This window comes from Ruditapes philippinarum, unplaced genomic scaffold, assembly GCF_026571515.1.
Source record: "Ruditapes philippinarum isolate M1 unplaced genomic scaffold, ASM2657151v2 ctg1407_1_1_1_1, whole genome shotgun sequence".
In the NCBI taxonomy this organism is placed as follows: Eukaryota; Metazoa; Mollusca; class Bivalvia; order Venerida; family Veneridae; genus Ruditapes; species Ruditapes philippinarum.
The window spans coordinates 74,846-99,685 of record NW_026863297.1 but is presented as its reverse complement, the minus strand read 5'-3'; the positions used below and the strand labels follow the sequence as shown (position 1 = coordinate 99,685).

Sequence of the window (24,840 nt, the reverse complement as noted above, 5' to 3'; positions counted from 1 at the left end):
CAACCAATTTCAAGGAGTAATGGGTTAAGACATTATTACTTATACAAAACAAATGTAATGTCCAGAAAAACTCGAAAACCCTATTTCTGTAAACGGAACAGATTCAGAGTTGACCTATAATAGTTTTTTTGAGAACACACAAGGCTGTTCTAGTTTGTACAGAACATCTTCATTCCTCTAACAGGAAGAAGCCTTGAAACATTTAGCATTTATACAAATGCAGACTACTGAGTTAAAACAACAACATAATAGCAAAAATAATACAATGTATGCAAATAAAAATTGCAAGTCTAGGCTTTTTTCATAATCATTCATTTTGCTTAGTAAATTAATTACATAATAAAACATTACCTTTGGTGCATCTTTTCCACCGTCTAGCCCGCCAAATGCTTTTCTGTGTGATGTTGGACTTGAAGTTGGTGTCTCCATCATAGATAAAGTTACAGACATAGCTGATTTAGGGTCCTCATTCACCAGTGATATTGCCTTCTCCAACAACTTCACCACAGGCCTTGACTGAACTGTGTGCAGTAAATCATGTTCAACCTTGAAACAAAATAAAGTTGAATCATATGTTTTCAAAGAAAAATAACATTTCTTTTTTACTATTACTGTATGTCTTAGTTTTGCTAACAATAAATGTAACTTACAATACGCAAATACATATGAAAACTCATCTCCATATTATGTTTTCAAAAGAAAAAAACTTCTGCCTTATTTCAAGTATTATAACTCTTTAAATATTTAAAGGAGAAGACTCACAAGACTTTCAGCGATTTCATCAGGCTTATCTCCCTCCAGATCAAACTTGAACGTGACAGCATTTCTATTGGGTAGTTCTAAGAGACATTCCACCTCCTCGTCTACAACACTAAGTACAGTCAGACAAGGTGATCTGTCCACCGTCTTTCTACGTTTTGTCCGGCTTTTCCTCCTCTTGATATCCTCACCGCGACCAATGGTACTCTCACTTTCACTAGAAAGTAACAAATCAATATGAGTTATTTCCCCTTTCTTTGAACCATAAACTTTATGTAAGAATTTGTAGATCTGCCACATTTTAAATAAATTGTAAAATACTGTGCACTATTTCATGGAAGAAATTGAGTTTGACATTTTTCCCTAGTTATTTATTATAACAGACTTGTCCTGCAGACATAAGTCTTTTGTATCAAAATACTGAATTTGTGTAGCCAATAGCTGAGTCTGGTGAGTCTGTACAGATATGCAAGCTGGCCTGGCTATATACTGGAATTATAGGACAGCTATATCCCACTTTCATTTAAACTTAAAATACATATATCTTAATGCATAAAGAAACATTTCCTTTTTATTACATGCTTTTCGGTGGTTTATAGAAATATATCAGTGATATAAAACTGGTAATTTCACTGTTTGAAACAGTGAAATTACCACTTTGATAATTTCACTGTTTTGAATTTAAGCCCCTTACGTTGTTACCAGCATGCACAGTACTGGGTACCAACTTAATGATGTGACGTCGTAAATGACGTCACGTTGTATTATTATTTGGCACGCTTTTCATTCAGTATTAGGTTTAATGTCTTTTTAAAACGTTTTTTTGCATGTAATAAAAAGAAAATTTGTTTAGTTTAGTGTAAGATCGAAATATATTTTACCTTGTGAACACCAAAAGTTCAAATTTCACTCGTGGCTGCGCCACTTGTGAAATATACCTTTTGGTGCTCACTCGATGAAATATATTCCGATCTTACACTGAACTAAACAAATATCCTCTATATATTGAGAATTTAAACCTTGTATTCCTAGAAATGTGATCATTTTAAATATCACCATCTTAGTGCAGAAACAGGATAACTCCTTATAAGATAGGAGTTAACCCATTACTGCTGTAAAGTGATAATATGATACCTACTTCAACTATGGAGAAAACTTTACATAAAATAAACACACGAGTATCCAAAAAGAATACTCTTACAAAGTCTACAAAGACAATCATTACCTTTCCCTATTGGCTGTAGGATCGTCCAAGTGGGTCAAAGATTGACTGTTGACCATTGACCCATGTTCACTTCCCATAGGCGGTGCACTTAGTACACCAGGTTGTAACTGCTGGGCTGATGTAATGTCAAGGTGCCCTAAACCAGCAGCCTGTTTGAAGGATACAAAATATACAATGAATGAACATTAAAGTTATAAACGATGAAAAAAGTCTTACAAAACACCTGTAACTTGAAAAAACAGAACTATGTTATGTTTAGATATGACAACAGTTTTTTTACTAGCAGGTAGTACAAGCAATACTTTATTATTATTATGATGATTACTATTATTATTATTATTATTATTAGATTATGTACTTTATGTAATATAATATAGAATATCAAATGTGTTATTTAGTGATTTTCTTTTTTCTCTATAGCTGCATAGTTAAATATAGCAACATATTCTCTTGGAAGGTTCCTGTTACTTCTACATAAATACACATTATATCAGGCTGTCTCTAATTATCAAAATGGTAAACACTTTTAACGCTGATAATTATGTACTTTATGACACTGAAAATAGTATGTCATGTTTGAGATGAAATGCTTAATTGCAATAAAAGCTAATGCAAGATCTGAAGCAAGTTCATGCCTTATTTAACCAGCGTTTCCCTCGAGATTGTTTTAATGTTGATTACAACATGTCATACTAATCCAATATTTCGCCAACTCATCAAAAGATTAATGCCGAGTATTGTTAAGATCATTTCTTTAATTCCCAGGTTATGTCACTCAACTTTTTACTTTATTACATACAAGTCCCACTGGAAATCTCAATAAGTGTAAACAGAGAAGGAAATGACAGTTTACAAATTGTGGAGTAGCATCGTCTCTGTTTGAAAAATAATGGCAGAAATGCTGTGAGTTGAATGGTACATCAATATTTCACTACAGTAACATGAGATGCCAATCAGACAAATGTGTTCCAAGGGGAAAATTATTACCTTACCTACACATACAGGCTTGGCTTTAAATTGAAACAAGAACTGATAGTTTTTTAACCTTGTACACGCCTTAACCTTGTGGAGGAAATAATGAATATAAAATGCTTGTGACACAGGATGTATCATGTACAATGCACTCTCATTCTATAGCAAATTCCAAGAGAGCATTTTAGGTGAGAAACAATACTATTCTTAATTAAAAACACACCTAATGAATGAATATCAAAGAGAACTGGATTATTTCTGGATTATTTCTATATTACTGCTACATGTTTATCAATTCATATTACTCATTACTGAACAAGACGAAATAGACCTTATTTGTCACAACAGTCATCATTAAGAATTAACGCTGTTCGAGTTGACTTGGATGTGTACGCTTGACATTTTCTTGGCTGTACATGTTCGTTGACATTTTTGTAAGTTGGACCATTTTTTAATTAACACAAAAAAAGTGTTAATGCTGTACAAATGGACAAAAACATGTATCTGCCATACAACAATCTCAAATGTCTGGGCATGACATAGCCATGTAAAATACCCATACACTGTATTAGATTATATATTTAAATACATTACTCAACATAAAATTAGATTAAATTTAGTTAAAACTGTTAAGTGCTAGTATAAATTTAGCAATGGCAATGTGACTAGTGTTAAAATGTTATCTAAAAGATTACACTATCTTGTATAATTTACACTACACAGATAGTGTACTTTTGAAGTTGATATCTTATATTCTTTGCACTGAAAATCTAATCAGTCTGAGGTTCATATCAAATTGACTATCTGATATAAATGACATCACCTATGTCCCAAAATGAGATCATACCAAAAACAGGAAGATCAACCTATTAAAATAACATTTGTAAATTACAATATAAAAGTGTATTACAAAATCATTTTCATATGATGAAATGTATCCATTTAAATCAAGTACAAGTGTCTTAATGCATTAACAGCATATTTATAATATAAGATTCCAGAAACTCAAAGACACACCTTTTGATATCTGAATCTTATGTCACAATTTTAATACATATTAAGCAATTTCAACATTACCAATAATCTTCTCTTACTTTAATGTTTTACAGTCACAAACATCATATATAGAAAAGGAAAAAATTATACATATATTTCATGAATTAACATCATGAAAGGCAGAGTATCTTGCAAAAATACTTTAATATCAAATCCTCTCTCTTCAAATGATATAAAGAAAGTATTTAATTGTTCACAGTCTTTCGTCCAGGAGATATTCAGATATCTTCAAAACACTTATCATAAATTCCAGCTTAAGAATCAAAGAATCAGATGATTACATTGATCACTGATCATGTATTATAGACAATGCAAGTTAAGCTCTATATTACATGAATGCATAAGGCATTAAATGTGTTAGTTAAGCAGGTGCTTTTGCAGCCATTGCTACAATAAATTGACAGGCTAAAACTCTTCATAATATTCATTTCAGTTTTTTTTTTTTTTTAGTATTGAACCAATTTAACAGAATCCGAGTCAAAAACATGTATATTGTAACCTATAGCAGAAGGATACCGTAAATTTGTACTAATACATATCTTTCAGGGTTCCCCCCCCCCCCCCCCCCCCCCAAAAAGACAGACACATTGTCATTAACCAAATTGTCATGGAAAAACATATTTAAGCTTGGTTCATAGACTTAATATGCCATCTTATTAAGAATTAAAATGAACAGAGGTCCTTCTAGATAAGTAAAGCATTAATTTATGCCTTTCAAAGATGGCATACAAATTTAAAAGAAATTTTATATGATGCCTTTACATATTATCAGAATCTAGTTATCTTTAATCATTTTATGGAGTATTTTGATAGTTCATAATAACTGACTACATTATCACTTTATATAGGTCATTATTACATTTCCGCAAGTTTGATAACGATGCCCTTGAACGAGAATGTTATCAATACAACATGTATGTTTTAATCTTAATCATATTATGTAACCTAAAGTCTGCTGCCAGCAATATACTCTACCAATGAGACCAGTGCAGACCAAGATAAGCTGGCACATCTGTGCAATTTGACCATGGTCTGCACTGGTTGCTATTCAGTCAGTACATTTATTTGGAAATTTTACCTAAAATAATAATGGTTTTGTCCTGAATAAAAGATGGACAAGTTCATTTAAGATATAAAGCCTGGTCAGGGTTAAAAAGCCACAAAACTTTCACTACAATGGTTAGATTTACTCCTAGCAGTATTCAAACAACAAACAAATGACTTCAACAAACTAGGGTGAGTTATAAATACATAGCAGGTGAAAGAGTGGGGTGAAAAGTCGTCTTAAAATTAAGGTGAGGGTGGTCAAATGTGTTAATAACTAATGTCTGTGAAGCATTATTTTTCACTAAATTCATAAAATTTAGAAGCTGGTATGTACTAGTATCTACTTTTTTCTTCTTTTCTTCTTTTTCTTTAATGTATAAACTCATTAAGATCAAAAGACCAGTATGCATTCTGCATAGTGATTGATAATTATCACAGAAATAATTCTGACATTGTTTCAAAAAAAGAATGTGATCTATTAGCTTAAAATAACACTTCACAAAACAGTACATTACTATACTAGTAATATTTTTGTAAAGAGAGAATTAAACTATAACGAGAGGCAAAATAAAAATATAAAAAAAGAGACAGACTGAAAAATGAAAAAAACATGCTTTTTCAGTATGTTCTAAACTAACAGACCTTCTGGTGTAACCTGCTTTGTGCCGAGGTGCTTCGAGACATTTTTTTAGATTTGCTTGGGGATGCTTTTTTGTCAGAGTGTGCCTGTATCAATGGATGGTATGATTAGAGTATTCTCAAAGCAAATTACAGATTAAAGAATTAAGCAAGATACTGCATTAAGATCTTCATTTTCAAAAGCAGTCTAGAAAGTATACACCAATAAAGGAATGCCCTTGATGGAATCTATAAAAGATCAGGGGCTTTAACTCTTAAAAAAAAAAATTTCCTATACACATTATTAAAATAAACAAGACCATCAGTTCATTTCATAACTTTAATGATGTATTGTTGACAAAATTTTAACATTTTAACATGTCATTTACAATAAACATGAGGACTTTGTTACCGGATATAAGTAACTAACACTTTTATGGAGAACTTTTAACTTCATAAGAAGAGAAAAATTCCTGAATTATCACAATTATCACTCGGTAACAGATGTATGTACATGAAATCAATGACCTTTAAAAAAACACTAAATGTTATAACATTAAATCTGCTTTATCCTTATACACAAAGAAACAGCAGATGCTATAAACACTGCTGTTTACAAGTTAAATAAACCAAAGCAAAATATAATAGGTTTCATATTTTATGAAGAGACACATTCTGCATTCAGAACATTGTCATAAATACTGAGAATTTCATTTTGCTTTGCAGAATATGATAAGGTTGCAAATTGCAAAGCAAAAGTATTAAGATACTTGAAAATCTAAACAAAAACAACACGTATTAATATCAAAATGAAACAGCAACTTTCTTGACATTTAAGTTTCTCTTCTATATTATAGGAGTTGAGTAGAACAGCCGCCTTTAAAAAAGCATTAGAAATCCCCCCATATTCATCTTTAAATTGAAGTGTTAAAATTGAAATTATATCAGTCCGAAAAATGTTCATTGGCTATCAATACAGCTGTGTTGTTTTAACAGTCATTTAACGCCAGACTGATATCATTTCCTTATTTCATTCCTAACTTTGGTATATAGTTTCTAGAACGCAAGAATTAAGAAAACATACACTCTTAGTATCATAATGATATGCAGATTTATAGTATTACACCCCCTGAGGAAGCAGGCACGATTCATGAGTAACAAGTGTCAATTAACCACCTATAAAATACCATGACAACAGATGCATAACAATTACTTGATTAATAATTACAAAAAGAAAGAAATGAACAAAAAAAATATATATGAAAGTTTAACCACATGTATAATGGAAAGATGAATTTACAGATTGTTCTATTTGAACTACACAACAAACTGTCTAGCCAACTATAGAAAAAAATGCAACAATACTTAATATTATGATTCATGATATGTGTAATATGATAAGATGAAGTTTGTTACGATGAAAATTTGAAGATGATAAACCCTAACTAATAGTAGTATTCCCAACAAGTTAGTTTGTTTTTCCTTTAGAAATCATGCACATTTCAAACAAAACTCGTTAATTCTTAGATATCTACTGACAGTTTTAATAGATTAAGGTCTCCAGGGCTTAAAAAATCATGATATATTAAGAGTAGGGTAATTTTGAGGGAACTGATTGGCAGTATACCTGTACTTGTTGCAGGGCCTCTGGTGTTGCTGCATTACTTCCTGCTGCAGACCCAACACCAATCTGTAAATATTTATAGAATGATGAGTAACAGTGGAATATCATACGCTTTATACTTGCGGAATATCATTCGCTATTTTCTAGTGGAATATTATTCACTTTATACAAGAATAATATTATTCATTTTTATTCTAGTGGAATATCATTTGCTTTATACTAGCGAAATGTCATTCACTTTATTCTAGTGGAATATTATTCACTATATTCTAGTGGAATATTATTCACTTTATGCTAATGGAATATCATTCACCTTATTCTAGTGGAATATTATTCACTATGTTGTGGAAAATATTATTCATTTTATTCTAGTGGAATATTATTCACTTTATTCTAGTGGAATATTTTTCACTTTATGCTAGTGGAATATCATTCACCTTATTCTAGTGGAATAATATTCACTATGTTGTGGAATATTATTCTCTTTATTCTAGTGGAATATTATTCACTATATTCTAGCGGAATATTATTCACTTTAAGCTAGTGGAATATCATTCACCTTATTCTAGTGGAATATTATTCACTATGTTGTGGAATATTATTCTCTTTATTCTAGTGGAATATTATTCACTATATTCTAGTTGAATATTATTCACTATATTCTAGTGGAATATTATTCACTTTATTCTAGTGGAATATTATTCACTTTATACTAGTGGAATATCATTCACTTTATACTAGTGGAATATTTTTCACTTTATCATTGTTGAATATTATTCACTTTATACTTGTGGAATAGTGTTCACTTTATACTAGTGAATATAATTCACTTTATACTTGTGGAATATTATTCGCTTTATTCTAGTGGAATTTAATTCATTTTATTCTAGTGGAATATCATTCAGTTTATACTAATGGTATATCATTCATTTTATACTAGTGGAATATCATTCACTTTATTCTAAAAGGAATATCATTCACTTTATTCTTGTCCATCTAATCTGTACAAAGGGAAATCAGAAAGTTATGGTATTGAGAATTACAACAATGCATACTTTTCTACAGCTGTTCAAGTTGAAAAAGTGTATCTAGAATAAAACCATATAAAGGGCTAATAATGCAAGAGCTCACATATACAAATTTTGAATTTTTTTTAAGAGAATGTTTGTTTATCTTAATGATTACGATTTCCTTTTTTTTTAAATATTTAAAAAAAAACGCAAAATTCTACTATATCCCACTCACTTTTAAACAATGTGATATTACTTATATCCCATTGATATACTTCGTTCAATTTCGCACTGAAAAACATGAGGTAAATCTTTTGTTTCATTTATAATTTTCCAAGAATATTTTACATTTGAAAACATTAGCTTTAACTGAAGAATTAACATATATAATATCAAAGTACCTGCTCAGCTTGTTTTCCAGTTTGTTGGCCAATTTCTGACAACTCTGAAATTTGAATAAGACCTTGACCTTTAAATTCAATTTAATTTACATAAAACATAGATCAATTCTTCACTCCAAACAGAACCAGTTAAATTAATGGGAAAATAAAGCATCTACAACAAACATTTATCTTGTAGTTTACTTTTTGTTGTTTTTTTTTTCTGTCTACAAGACCGATGAAATTTCATTAGCATATCATTAACAATTTAAAATTCTACTTAATAGTTTCAGAACAATATTGATCAATAGGACTGCCATGCTTTATAACATTGTGCTTTAGCAAAATCTCCATGAAAATGTGATATTATAAAATTCTCTTCCAATAAAAGACAAAGATACAGATATTATACACTCCACTATATTAGGAAAAGATTGTAAAAGGAACCTTTTTTATATTATATATTGTTACTATTCAACTCAAACTTACAACAATTTGTTATATTTTCTTTAATCAATCAAATCTAAACTGCAGCAGACATTTTTAAAATACTGGAAAATTTCAACAGTGAGATGTAAAATAGAAGTTTATGAAGAATATACTTAAATTAAAGCAGAAAATTGCAACAAAAATGCCGAGATGTTAGTAGTTTATGTTTTACCAATTTTTTGTTCATCATTCATCACTTGATGTTTCTGTACATCTTCTATCTGTTTATCTTTGACAACAGCTGACTGAGACTGCTGCTGTTGTTGTTGTTGCTGCTGTGTATAGCCCTGTCCTTGACTTCCCTGGTACCCCTGTCCACCTTGCTGAGAGGACTGACTTTGTGAAGTTTGTGGGTAGTTCTGCTGGTACCCAGCTGACTGCTGGCCAGTATACCCTCCTTGTTGTTGCCCTACCTGCTGTATAAATATATAAGTCTTACTTACTAATTTACATTTTCTATACATTGTATTTGAAATTGTGTACAGCGTATTATAATCATGTTGCTTTTGTAATCTGTAAGTTTAAAATATAAGAAACTCCATAACATTCTTTGTGAAATTTCAAACATCATTATAAAGAAAGGAACAACTTTCCTACCCGACTTAAATGACATAACAGTAAATCTTGCATGTGCTATCATTATAGCAGGGCTTTTTTCCTTCTATAACAGGGGCCGATATAAGGCCCCTTCACAATTCAAAATTGCACTTTTTTTTCACAAAGTGGCAAAAAAAATTCACAATTTCAAAATAAATTTCACAAAATATTAGGACTTTGTCTTCGAAATACATCGATTACCTTCCAGTAAAACATGATTTACGCCAATCTTAAGAACACGGTTATAGTTTTAATCAAGTTAAATGGTTTTAGCACATGTTAAGCGGGTTAAAGTATCGAGTTGAAGCAGATTTTCTGGTTTCATAATGTCACTAAATACCAAATACTATGTAAATTTTTTTCACAATTTTATAACAAATCGCGTTTTTTTCACAAAATGAACAGGTCCAGGCCCCTTCACAATTTTGACAAAAAATGTCCTGTATAGGGTAGCTCATGCTGTCTGACACAACTCTACTATTGTTCATTAAAACCCCTTACAAAAACAATGGACAGTTCCAATATCAAAGCAATAGAAATACATCAAATAAATTTATCATATTAAGTTCTACTACCAATGTATAGAATAATCTAAAGAAGGCAAATTAGTTTGATCATGGTAAACTTTTACACAAACCATACTATTATTTTTCATACAAAGGCTTTCTTCAGCATGACAGGGTTACATATTATCAATATTCTTTTCCAGTTAACAATTTTCCACTATAAAAACATGTTAAAAGGGTCAGATCTATTTCAAGACACTTATCATCATTATCAATGATATTGCAACAAAAAGTTACTTCATAAACAATTTAACACAAGGCTATATTCATTAATGTTCTTAAACTGACATAAACTATTTATGTAATAAATCACAATTACTTCTTTCTCATTTCAAGTTCCTTGTTAACTTGTTTCTCAAGTTTAACTTTTGAAGACTTTACAACCATTGTCTACAAGGAACCTTTATGGCAAAAAAGGTTGCCAATTTAGAAAGCTTAACTTTCCATTTCCAAGCAGAGAAGATGGTTGACTTAATCCAACCAATTTTATTTTTCTGATTAAGTAAGATGTATTAATAGTTATACATAAGATTGGGCCATAAATAATAATTTATAACTCATCCTAAACTTAAGTGGTTAGATGCTCAGCCAACCTCCAAATTAATTTACTAAATCACACAAATTTATAACCATATGGATATAGCAATATAACTTGCACTTTTCTGTTCAATAGTAAACAATATTATAAGGAGTGGCAATTTTTATATAAACAACCAATCCTAGCCAATATGTCATATGCAATGGTAACCAAAAACAAAAGGGTGCTTATTGTGATAATTGTAAATTTCCAAGCCACAATATTAACATGTGCTCCATTAGGAAAAGTCTCAAACTATTTAACAATGTGAGTGCAAGAGATAATTCTCCTCCTTTGTTGAAAGTATAGATCAAGGCAAGTCTGCACTTCTTTACGGTCTGATCAGGATCTAAGGTTGTAAAGAAATTCTAGTCAAACTCAAATCTAATGACCCGGGTCTTTTATTAGTCAGAAACAGGTACAGAATGTTCACAGATCAATGAAAATCTCAAGATTCAAGATAAAACCCAGTAAAAAGTTTAATAACCCCAAGGTCAGCTCTAAATTGTTGGCTGCTTCTATTTTAGCATTTTGGACTTTAATAGTTTGTTTATGTTAAATTTTAAGACACAGAGACAATGGAATTATCTGTCATACGGAAACTTTTCCGCTTACCCAGTTGAGAAATACCTCATGTGCCCATTTGTGCATAATTTCAGGCATAAGCTGGAAGCTTATGGAATCTATGTAGGTAGTTCTAATTTTATTTTTTTATGCTTTGGAGTGGAGTTCCTTTAAAGAACTAGAATTTCTTTCAGAGTATATGTATGGTCCTTTGACAAACAAATGAGGTGTATGACATTATCACAGACTAGGGCTTCAGATATTATTAGTCATTCTTATAAATACAATGTCTTTGTGAACATAATAGTTTACCAAATAAAATTAATCAAACTTTGCAAACATATAGATCACAAAAACAAAACAAAACCCAACAATATGTTAGTTTGCTTAAATATCAACTTATACAAGGAAATTTTCCTTCAATGGAGAAAAATTTCATATTTGTTTTATTTACAAAATACATAAAAGGATTGTTCGCAGACATTGCGGGAATTGCCAGGAAGTGTGCAGAGTACACAGGATTGGTGCTTAACGTAACCACTAATTTGTTCAATGTCAGTTTACCATAAACAATTTACAGAACTTGCTAAAAAGGGTAGGTATCATAGTATCACAATTACTGAATAACCTCACACTTGCAATTTGTTTACTAAGATGTAGTAAATTATACAACAGCCCACTCTTTCATTGAAGAATCCAAAATACGATCATACAAAATTAAATAACAAAACTATTTCTTACATTTGAAATTCAGTTCAAGCAAAATACAAGGGTCAATACTGAAGGCAAAGAGAATGAAAAAATAAATCATTAATACCTGAAATTCTTGTTGCTGGCCACCTTGTTGAGTGGGATACACTTGTTGCTGATATTGCTGATAGTTGCCAGTTTGTTGAGGATACACCATCTGTGGTTGAGAGCTGGACGATTGCTGCTGTTGGCCATAAACTTGTGGTGACTGGCTTTGATTACCAACAGGTTGCTGATTGTTATACATTTGTGTAGACTGCTGTTGTTGTTGTCCTATAGACTGATGCTGGGGGTACATCTGTTGTTGTGGTCCTCCTGATTGATGCTGATTAAACATCTGACCAGTCTGTTGTTGTTGTTGCTGACTACCAGAAGACTGATGTTGATTATAAATTTGTTGTGATGGCTGCTTTCCTTGATAAGATTGTTGCGAGGACTGTGACTGCTGATTTACACCCTGTGACAATAATTAAACCTTTCACTGCCAACTTTATACAAAATACTTCTATACAAAGTTAAAGTTAAGATTAAACGAGGAGGTAAAGGTACTTAAAATTAGAATGCTCAAACTTGGCAGGCTATAGTCTGATAACAATCCAAAGATGTGCAGAATCAAACAACTGCATACAAGTGGCATTAATGATAAAATGAGGTAATTTCTCAGAACCAACAATTTAATACACCAGGAAAATGAGATCATTTTCATTAATTTCTGTTGGTTTATTACATTTTTCTGGTTTTTACTCAATTTAACACATGATCCAGTGATGTCACAGTGCTCTATCTACCTAACCAGCAAACAGTTATTACAAATTTCTCCACAAGTGAATGAGTACTAAACCCACATGATTTCTGCATAAGCAGTGAGAGACAAAGACCATTATATTCAATGTCTAGAGATCAATTGTCATGGAAAAAGTTCACCTCACCTGAAGACCGAACCGGCAATCTCTGAATTAACTATTCTGATGCTCTCCCTAACTGAACTAGGCGGGGTGACATTTTTATAAACGATCATTATAAGTTTCATTCAATATTCTAATAATAACATCATTTGCATTTTACTGAAAAGAAAATTTTGCAAACATTTACTTTAAAGAGAGTAAATGGTACATATTGTTTTAACAATGATGCCAGCGAGTGCCCACAATATGTATGCAAGCAATGTTCAAAATATAAAGATCTGAGAACAAATATCAGCATATCATTTTTACACTAACCATTTGTTGTTGTTGCTGTTGTTGTTGTTGTTGTACACTAGAAGCGGACTGTGATGGATCTCTAGATTGTTCCTGTTGGCCCCCTTGTTGGTTATAGTTTGTTGTACTTTGTGAGTTGTCACTGACACTTGAACTTACTGTCATACCCTCACCTTCTGGCAACTTTGTCTGGCTCTCAGCAGCTTTACGTTCTCGCTCCCTCTTTACCTACATTTTGTATAGATAATTCTACATTCTCAGAACATTCAAAATTCTACTTGTTACATTTCTCAAATAAATAATTATAAGTTATGCTCTTTGTACCTAACAAATGTGTAAGCAAGGTTTGGATATTTTTTTGCCATTTTCAAGCTGTGATTTCATCTGTTTGCTTTTCCAGTAGCTCTGTTTCAATACAGACAAATTTCCTTTACATTTAATGCAAATGTCATACACCTAACCTGTATGGAAAGCATATCAAATTACATAATTTTCTCAATGATTTATACAATTTGTGTATCAAAAATTTGATCATTCAGTATCTGGATTATTTCAATAAAGAATGATTTACAATAGATAGGATACAAGTCCAATAAATACCTGCTAGCTTTTGCTTTCTTTGGCATTGATAATTATGATAATGCAGTGGTTAGACTTGTATATTGTTTAAAAGATAACCGTAAAAAAATCATGAGCTTTAAATTTATTTTTTTTTCAATTTCTGTCAGAAATAACATTTGCTATAAAGGGATAGACCTCTTATCTAGATATAAATGAATACTTTAAAGATACTTTACCTGGGTGATTCTGTCTTTGATCTGTTTGTTAACAATACGCACATCTTCTTCTTGTAGAAATCCAGACTTTACCTTTAGTAATTGATAACCCAAATAGATATAAATTATGCAAGACAACTGAAATTTACTTAGAATTAAACCACACAAATTTGTTTCTGTCTCTTTGATAAGATTGTACTGTTTAAACCAAGTAATTAAACTTTGCGAAAAAGAAATAAAGAAATAAAAAGGAAACAAAATAATATTGAGACAACTTTAACAATGATTATTATAACAAGAATGAATATACACATCTTCTGTTCTTAAAGTAAATCTTTCAATATATGTTGTTTCCTTTAAAGGTACATTATGTCTAAGAAATGAATAATGTTTTCCTTCTTTAGAAAGGACAATATCAATTTTATAACATTTATTAAATAATGATTTTAGAGCATTGTACATGCATATTGCCTGAATAAAGAAGCGCTGAATGTGAATTTATTTGTCTTAAAAGTAGCAAAATGTTAACAAAATACTTAATCACTATAACTGTACTGATTGCTAAAATGAACAGAAACAAAAGATGGTTCAGATTATTGGCCAATGAGTATTTTTTTGGAAATCAAAATAGGACACCAAAAATAAAAGGTTTCTGACATATAAACATAACAGCTTCTCTGACTGGCCTTTAATCAATTTATAATGAAATCTTACATGCCTTCTTAATAACAGTATAGATCAACCCATATGATATCCTGACGGAGCCAAAAAAATATCAGCCTTTGCTACCAGTATAGAGTCAAGCGAGCCTGTATATCTGTGCAGTCTGACCAGGCTCTATACTGTTGGCTAATTAACTTAAAATTGACACCATATCCCCAAATTCCAAAATGAAAACTGGGCAGGACCAGTTAAGAAATTCAGCAGATAATGGGTGTATTATGCTATTACATTTAAATAATGTTTTTACAATGTCAAAAGGTCAGTTTAAATAAAATATTTTCACATGTTTATGTAATAATACATTTTCCATATTTGTACTGCTGTTTGTTTTGATAGCATTTTTATACACACAAGATTTAAATACAAGAAAATGTGAAGAAAAAAAATGTATTCTATGCAGACCATTTCTTGAGCAACATTTTCTGAGGCATCATTGTCCATGTCAAAGTCAAACTGGATAGCCTCATTTTCTTTGTGCTTGTCTTTTCTTTTCCTGAAAATATCAATATTTAAACACTTTTAGCTGAGGCCTTTGTAAATGATAATCCTCCTTTTAAATGTTGTGTGCAGGCTTTATTCACTCAATAACATATCTTCATGCATGGTATTGTATTTATGCCCATTTTATCTAACAGACTATTGATCTTCACAACAATTATCAACAAATCTATTTTATTTCTTGGCATGCCTCATTCATCAAACATTCTACATCTATGAAAACAAATTTTATTTACAATTCAGCATTGAATAAACTTACAATGTAGATAACATAATATATATACTTGTAGTCAATGCCTATCTAAAGTTTGCACTTGAAATATTAACAGAATGTCAGTAGAACAAGAACAACAACGTTAACATGGTTGAGAAAACAATTAATTCATACTATGGATTAACACCTGTTAACCATGCAAATAACAAAGCCAGTTCTTATTTCTATAATTCTTTAAGAGGGATGTTCAGAAAGAACAACTACTTTTTGCTAACAAACAAGGCAAGTTCTTAGTCAAGCAAACAACTTAAGTTAGTAAGTTTAAGGACTGGATGCTTCCTATAGATCAATATTTTTGAACTAAGTCCACTTTCAGTCTATTATCATGTTTCAAGAATGATAATAAAGGAAATTATGTAAGAAGGAAGAACTGTTCCACAACACAACAAAGTTGAGGATTCAATGCCTTATATCAATACCTATTTATAAAACCAGCAAATCTAAAATAAAGTTTAAACAAAGGAGATTTAGAACTGAATGCATACTTTGTTTCAAAGCCATATCTATCTACACGGGCAATCTATGCCTAACATATAGTTTTTACAACAGAGGTTGAGAACTGAAAGTGTTGTTTTTTATAAGATACCTTTTATTCAATCATACTTGCATAAAATTTTAGCACAGGAAATAAATAAGATGTTTTGGTACTAAACACATACTTTGGATCAACTACCCGGAGCCTCAGTTGTATGGTATTTGTTTGTTCCTCACCCTCAGTACCAACAAGTTCTACCTTCAGACCAGTATCCTCCAAGAAGAAGTCATTCTGAAGTAACTCTTTTACTACATATCTGAAATGTCCAAAACATTTATATATCAATTTCACAGAAAATACTTATATCTCTCCCATGCATTTTCATTTAAAGGCATATTTAAGACTTATAAAAGGAATACTTTTTCTTTCTGTAAAGCGAGCACTTGTAGTATAATGTTGTAATTATAGATTCAGAGCATATGAGATGTTTATAAACTGAAGAAAATAACGCTGAATATAAATAATTTGTTATAAAGGTAAGGAAATGTAAACAAAGTGGTATTTTGACTTCCATACAAAATACTTAATCATTATAATTATACTTATTGCCACAATGCAAAATATGGCTCAGATATTTGTTTTTAGAAACTATAACAAGACACCAGAAATTAAGTTTTTTAAAATATAAATTATAGAATTTTTTAGGCTTCATGGGCCTTTAAAATATATCTATGCAACATAATCTGTATCAAAGAGGAATGATGTATTTGCGGGACAATAATTATTGATATAAATCTTTTCTTGTATACAAACCATCATTGTTTCCATTGAATGACAAAACCTTACAAAGAGTAAATTTATTCAAATATAACCATTTATTTTACACATAGTTAAACAGTACTACACTGATATTACATCTAAAAGTCTCAACTATTTGAAGTATTTTATTGCATTAAAAGCTGGTGTATCATTTCACTCATTAATCATGCAAAAATATGAAAAAAGGGACAAGAATTTAACATTCCCTTCTTAAATATCATTTTAGTTTACCAAGCTGTTGCATTAATAGGATGTCATAGTCGTAAAATATACTACAATGAAAAAAAATCCAATATAAGAAGTGATGATGACATTAAAATTTTGAGGAGTAAAAACAAAGCAAATTTATATGGCAGCCCCAGCAGACTTCAACTGGATTCCAAATTATGTGGACAAAGTTGATCATATTAACTTTATTTGTCAAGATCAACTTTTATGGCCTGACAAAAAATTTAAATCTACTAAATGGAAAGCCCACACCAGGTATATGTATGTCAATAATTAACTACACAATTGAAATTTAAAGATTTCTATCATAAATATATGTTTTTTTCCTTTGCTTTGTAAGTCACATTTTGATTAATTGGAAATTAACAACTCTAAATTGCCTGTCAAATCTGCACTTAGATTACATGATTAAAAATAAATAGTTCTAACAGATCAATAAGGCATTCCAGTGAGTCCCAACATTGCATGACTCAAGCATCAATACAGCCAAGCTGTGTCAGATCGCATGAAAAGCTTCGATGCCAGCTGGCTAAGCAACAAACCTTACCTCATAAACATTTTTATTTATGATTCAGTTAGGCAAAGCTAAGATTCAAATCTAAATCAACACAATTACTGCTTTCTCCTATAACAAAAATTTATGTGGTGTGGGGTAGGAGGGTATGGGTTTTTTTGGTTTGGTTATTTTGTTTTTTGATTCGGCTTTTTTGTTTCTTTTTGGATAAGTTACAGAATAGGACCATAAAACATTCAGAAACATTCTTATTTTTTATCATTTTATAATAGCAAGTTTTTGCAGATTTATTACTTCCTCTCTCAAGCTCTAATTATGCGCTAAATGACAAAAAACTTTTATTTATTTTAGAAAAAAGACAACTAGTTACCTTGAGGAAAATAATTTAGTGACATAGTTTTGTAAGATGCACATAAATTTGAAAACTACCATTAGATTGGCTTCTTTTATGAGGAAGATGCAAACCACAATGCTGATTAGGCAAGATTTGTTAGCAGAAATCAACATCTCTTAATCAAGAACAAAATTTCAAAAGTTGTGAAAAAGGATAGTGTAGATTCTATAAGCCATTACAAAATTGGAAAATGTTGGCAGGGATTCATTTTTTGCTAAAATTAGTTTAACAACCAAAAGTGGTTAGCCTGCCTTTGGTATCGGAATAGAGCCAGGCCAGTCTGCTCATTTGTGCAGTCTGGCAAGGCTATATTATGTTGGTAGCTCAATTTTGCATTTTAACTTTGAATGAACTTGTCCAAATTCAAAGCATGTTTTTTTTTACTAGTACCAATTGACTTACAAAAATTCTCTGTAAAGAATTCATGTGTTCATACCTTTGTCCTTTTTTGTTTCGTATACAACCCTCTATTATCTCCTTGATTTCAGGATTATCTACCTTGGCAAATGCTTCTGGTAATACGCCCTGAAAAATGTTAAATTACAATTACGATGAAATTCAGTAAATTTTCAGAAATATTCTGCATTACGTTGCATGTTATCATTGTAAATAAACTAAAGTTTTTAAGACATGTTTGTTAAATAAGTAGCATTCTAAAATACAGAAATTGCTTGTGTAAGTATAAACACATGGTATAGAAGGTAAATTATGTGCACGTTATTTTTTATTAGATTTAACTTATTCTTGAAATATGTTGCCATTACAAAAATATAATATGGATAAAATGTTTCTTTTCACTACTCATCAGGAAGTAAGTTACTGAATATAAGACAAGTTTCTAAGTTACTCCAAATATCACCTGTATGAAAAGAAATACCATTATTATGTCGGCAAAACATAAAATATACAACTTCTTCACCTCATTGTAATACAAGTATTAGCAGTGTCATGAAGTCAATAAGATCAGACTAAAAGGTTAAATTCTCAATTACACATAAAAATATCTCGCAAAATAAGTAAACAACATACTTTTTGGTTACCTACATTTAAAAATAGATTTATTCACATTGTTGACAATGCAGACAGCTCTGATAACGAATATTTTATTGCAGATCTTGTGAAAGAAAACATTCATTGGACATGTTATTTAAATTTCAAGTAAATTTAAATATTTTCACTCGATTCAAAACTATGTACATTTAACCCTGACCCAGCTGTAACTGGAAGTGATTACAAATTAGCCCTTTGCCATCAATAAAGCTGGCTATCCTGCACTTCTGTACAGAAAAACCAGGCTCTATACTGTTGGCTAACATTTAGAAATACCCACAATTGATAAAGGACAGTTCCAAAACTTAAAGCTTGACATCCATTTAAGGAAATTCAACAGGACTTGTTTTAAAGGTTTATGAAGTATTTATGCAAATTGATCAGTGACTATGGTAACAAACTTGAGGTTTCATCTTTTAGTAAAAATTCGTATTTTATTAACATAAGAATATACATACGCTGGTGACTTTTTTGTAAATCTGAGCGGCGTTTGTACATTCCTTATATGGGTATTCTGAGGTGGCCATTTCCAGCATGCACATGCCGAATGCATACACATCCACAGACTCGTCATAGTGCTCCTCGTACATTTCTGGCGCCATGAACTCCGGAGTACCTTAAATTTACAATAAGACCTAGGATGTCTTTGTTCTTGTTCTCACTGCAATAGGAAACCATGAGGGAAACGTTGTTAGTGAAATGTTCTCTAGACCCATGGACAACATGCTGCTTAGTAAAACATACAGTCATTCATTTGCCACAATGTATCATTATATAACCTTAAAAAAAATGTTGAAGCCTATCATTCAGGAATGCAACCCTGATGAGAAGAACAGTTTTTATTACAAAAATGGATTTAATAATATAATGTTTATCTCCTGCACATACTTACATTCCAGGCATTTCTGTACTGACGAAAAAAACATGGTCAATTTTAAAATAATAAAACATGTATTATTTAAAGATATATAAAAAATAGAGAAGTATAAGGGCCTATTAAGATGTATCTTATTATGTGATAAAAGCTCAGTATTATAATAATTCTACATATACATGTATGAAAAAAATAACTAGGTCACTGGGACAAAATTTACTGTATGTTTTATTATGCAGCATGTATGACTGCTGAAAATGAATGAATGGCAATGGTTAGAATTATATCATATAACAATATTGAAGATTCAGTTACCACTTACCTTAAGTGAAGATCTACCTTTAAAATAGTTAGTGTAAGAAATGATTACAATTGTAACAGAAAATTCAGTTTTAAAATGAAAGCAAAACAAAAACACAGCAGACAAACTTGTAGATAATAAAAAAAAAAAGGTCTATAAGAATAAAATAAACATTAAAATAACAACTGATACTTTTCATACATTTGTATGTTATCCTTGATCAAAGTTTATAATAACAATACAAATAAAACTTCCCCTTTTGAAATGAAAAGTATTACATGATTTTTATAAAATAGAAAAGCATCAACAGAAACAGCTTACCTTTCCGGTGAGTGGAGGGCTGTTCATTTTCAGCTAAACAACTAAATCTCATTATTAAAGGCATATAATATCAAAAATAGCAGATAACAAATAATCTTAACTACGTATTATTACTATGAATGTTGATAAACATTTCCACTTACCAATGACACTCTTTGCAAATGACTTATTCTTCAGTGTTGCTAAGCCAAGGTCACCAATCTTCACAGAGCCTGTAGTGCCTGTGATGAAAATATTGTCACACTTCAAGTCTCGATGTATCACAGGTGGGGTTCGTGTATGAAGATACATTAAGCCTTTCAATATCTGACGGCACCAGTTCTTCAACACTTTCATGTTTATCTTCTTGAACCTTTTAATATACCTGAAATAGAAAATCTATCACTCATTACTGTGTTCTTTGTACTTTAGTGATGAATGTTCCTTTTTATAGAACTATAATTATATCATTTTTAGAAGTATGGATATCAAAATTATCATCTGTGTAATTCTGAGCTGTAGACAACAGACAGTGGATTATGTATGATCAATTTGTGGACAAAACAACACCATACATTAGAGCTGAAACGTATGGTGTCCCGTTTGGGCCAACCAAAATGACACCAATTGACATGCAAGATTGTGTCAGCCAAATAAAGTCATTTCAATGATACAACGTAAAAGTTAGGAAATGGAATCCACTTTTATCAAGGAAAAAAAGAAGGGAAAGGCACCACTAACTTAATGACATGTCTCATTGTATTGAGAATTGGTGCATTAAACAGTAATATTGTTGCAAAAACTATACATTAATATGTTTTGCCATATCAGAAGCCTATTAAAAACAACTTTTAACTATCTTAATTGTGTATCCTTATTAGATATGCTTTTACTATATATCCAGATTTATGATATTCTCAGTAGTGAAGTAGACTGGCAAAAAGCACTCTAATATAAAAGAAAACACCTCTTCCATCTTCTTTTGAAAGTTCTATATCTTTGATTATATAACAAATTACTTGGCAGTGAAAAGGGTCTTTATCCAAATGCAACATAAAATATTCTCATTGCTATATAAAATTACTGCATATTTTCATATAAATGTCTCAATTACAAATTTTGTAATTGAGTAAAAAAGGATAAAAAAGACGCATTTTTTATGGTCTGTCGCCTTCGACACAGCTTCATATATCTGATTGTTACACTAAGTGCAGATAGCAATCTATATAATGTCAAGTTATTTCAGACCTAGAGGATCTTCTTCTATATGAGAACACTCATTGTCAAAAACAAAATGAGTTAATTACCTATTTGCTGCTGTGACCAATTGTTTATTTTTCTACTAAATTCAGCCTATCCCCCTCTTCCACGAAAAAACCCATGAGAAAAACATAATTGTTATTCATAACATCAGGAGATAATTAATTGTATAATGATGTTAAGACACTATGAACATTGTAAGGTACGGTACATAAAAATAAATTAACAGAAAATATCACTTTGTATCATACACTGTATCTATTAAAGCTTTGATATTTAGCATGAATAACAAAACAGTATAAACTCTTTTGCTTCAAACGATGATTGATTGTTTTGTTTCATAGGGTTAAAAGTAGCACCAACACAGATCAAGTCATTTGGAAACTTTCCAGCTATTCTATGGTGCAGCAACACTTGAAAAATACTTCCCTGGTAACATTCATACTATTATATAAGTTGTCTGGCAGACTCACCATAGCTGGATGACGTCCTTGTTCATACGCATGAAAAGATAAGGTGTGGGAGATTGTTTTGACTTTTATTTCAGTTGCCAGGTTAAAATAGAAATCTTCAGAAAAGTATTTTTTACTAGAGGTTAAAGGCAGTTCCCTGAATGTGCTCAATACATTCTTCTTCTCTTAACTTAAGCATTGATCCCTTAAGGTGTTTAATTCATTGTCTTCAAGAAAAAGTTTTCATTAAGTTTTGACATCACATTGAGATGTTTGATTCACTTTTCCTCTACCTAAAATAAATAGCCTGGCCTGCACACATTCATATTTAAAACAAACAAATACAAAAGCCCCTTCATACCTACATCAGATTAGGTTTAGATCTTTCTGTTTGAGAAAGGCTGTGTTGCCAATAAATCAATCCAATCTCTAGACAATTAATACACTATTTTTCAAAGATGAATCAAACAGTATAAGCATTAAAAACTTATAATGAAACAATTAATTACCTTGGTTTTATCAGCAACATGCTACAGATAAAATGTTGTATGATAACATACATTTACAGAAATCATTTATCAAGATTTCTGGTAACAACAACAGTAGGGAGAAATTAAAAGTAATTAACTTCATGCATGCATAACTGACATTCTACAATCAATATAAGGTCATTATAGACAATTATTTTTTATAGCTACTACAGTTGCTGATCAATCTTTATTCATAAAAATGACAGATTTCAGTTTGTTTCAGGTTAAAAGTTGCCTGTTTCCCATTCATATGCAATTTATTAGTCATGTTCTGTTTTGATTTCCTTTTGTTTTGATTTTACATTTGTTGTACAAGCATCACAGTATTTTTTTGTCATAACAATCAGGCAAGTCATATATATAAAAGTTTTGCTTTTCCTAGTGTGTAAAAAAGTCTACGCTTTTTTCCCCACAAGTAACTACCAACCTCTCCACAATAAATAAACAAAAATGCAAAACAAAAACATTTCCAATGGCCTTTTTAACTTATAAACCAGAGGCTCTATCTTCTGAAATATTGACCAGAAAATTAAACAACATTCCTTACAGCCTGCATTTGCATTGCAGTTAGACTGCATTTTTTGGTGTGTCCCCACATTACTTAGTCAATGCAGTGTTTTGTTTTTATGCCAAAATAATAACAGACATTACTACTTGTAGAGAAATCTGTCCATTTGTCTTTCTTTGCAAAGGATTAAAATCCCAGACTAAGTTGCAACGTACATGTACTTCCTAGGTTATGGAAAGCCAAGTTCATAAGCAGATAGGTTATCATGTATAGTACATTGATATTAGTCCCGTACTTGACTCTCTACTGCAAACAACTTTACAACAATTTCCTAATTATATGAATTAAGCTGAGCTTCATCTTTTTACAACTTAAACCTAAGGGACTATTAGGCAATCTCTCTAGTACTTGAAACAAAATGTCTTCAATACTTTAAATTATTATTATAAATTATTATTGTGAAATGTTCAGTATTTTACAAACTTGAAATTTTTATCAAAACCAAAATGGTCTACATACTTATAAGTACGCAACCAGCGAAAGCAGTGAAAAATTCATTGGACTTACGAGGAAAAACCACTTCCTTAAATGCTTATGAATTAAGTAAAGTGTTACAGAAATTTTAAACATCAAGATGCCACGCAAAGAATTGAAACACTTGAAAGAGTGTAGCTTACATGGCAATGTCATTTAATATCTTCATAAGAGGATTTATAACTGAGCAATGGTATGTATAAAGCATCAACTTCCTGAGTATAAAAACACTTCAGTAATTTGGTCAATAGATTATCTCATTCAAACACAGCAAAATACAATAATTCACTATTAATTGTCACATTGTATTATGAAAGAAACATCATATACAGGAAATAAATTGCTTGATTGATAAATAAAAAGCGATCAGAATAAAATGCCTTAATGAAATATACAATCATGAAAGAACAGTGGAGTATCTGGCTAAGAGCATAAACTAAGCATCTGGTTTGTTGATTTATTTGATATAATCTGTCTTATTTTCATTATTTTGATGTATGAACATGTGAAAGATTCACCCTTATGAACTGATACAATACTTTCAAAGATAAACTAAATAATAAACAAAGATAATCAAAATCAGCCATTCATACCACTTCACATTCTTCATTAAGAAAACAGAGAAGGCAATATCTTAAAGGAAAAAAAATAACAACCTGAAAAGAAAACTTCATACAATGAAAACCTTTTAAAAAAAGGGGAAAATTATTTATATTTGCAGGAATAAAATGAAGCGGCTTTCTCGGAAATGGAGATGTACTACTAGTGTTTTACAAAAATAATATTGTTGTAGTTTTAGCAAGGCACCTGGTTAAGGTTTGATTTAATGATTGAGTTTGTATGAGAATTGAGACCTCATTTGTTGTCATTATTTATTACTATAAATCTGTTGGGGCT

At 30.8% G+C, this 24,840-nt stretch overlaps 1 protein-coding gene across 8 annotated transcripts in view; it reads right to left on the bottom strand.

Annotated features, from left to right (window-relative positions):
* Positions 1-24,840, bottom strand: part of LOC132721760 (uncharacterized) — a 51,982-nt gene that overhangs the window by 12,994 nt on the left and 14,148 nt on the right. For 5 of the 8 annotated variants that reach the window (XM_060706127.1, XM_060706126.1, XM_060706133.1 and 2 more), the window contains 15 exons: positions 20,824-21,044; positions 19,643-19,800; positions 18,571-18,659; positions 16,364-16,495; positions 15,335-15,425; positions 14,231-14,302; positions 13,455-13,661; positions 12,302-12,691; positions 9,353-9,596; positions 8,713-8,756; positions 7,305-7,367; positions 5,702-5,785; positions 1,985-2,133; positions 763-976; positions 352-546 (listed from right to left, as the gene is read on the bottom strand). In XM_060706127.1, the coding sequence (XP_060562110.1) occupies positions 352-546; positions 763-976; positions 1,985-2,133; positions 5,702-5,785; positions 7,305-7,367; positions 8,713-8,756; positions 9,353-9,596; positions 12,302-12,691; positions 13,455-13,661; positions 14,231-14,302; positions 15,335-15,425; positions 16,364-16,495; positions 18,571-18,659; positions 19,643-19,800; positions 20,824-21,044 (2,353 nt within the window). Of the gene's footprint in view, positions 1-351; positions 547-762; positions 977-1,984; positions 2,134-5,701; positions 5,786-7,304; positions 7,368-8,712; positions 8,757-9,352; positions 9,597-12,301; positions 12,692-13,454; positions 13,662-14,230; positions 14,303-15,334; positions 15,426-16,363; positions 16,496-18,570; positions 18,660-19,642; positions 19,846-20,823; positions 21,045-24,840 lie in introns of those variants that run through there. The other 3 variants (XM_060706130.1, XM_060706134.1, XM_060706132.1) reach the window with 3 other exon arrangements.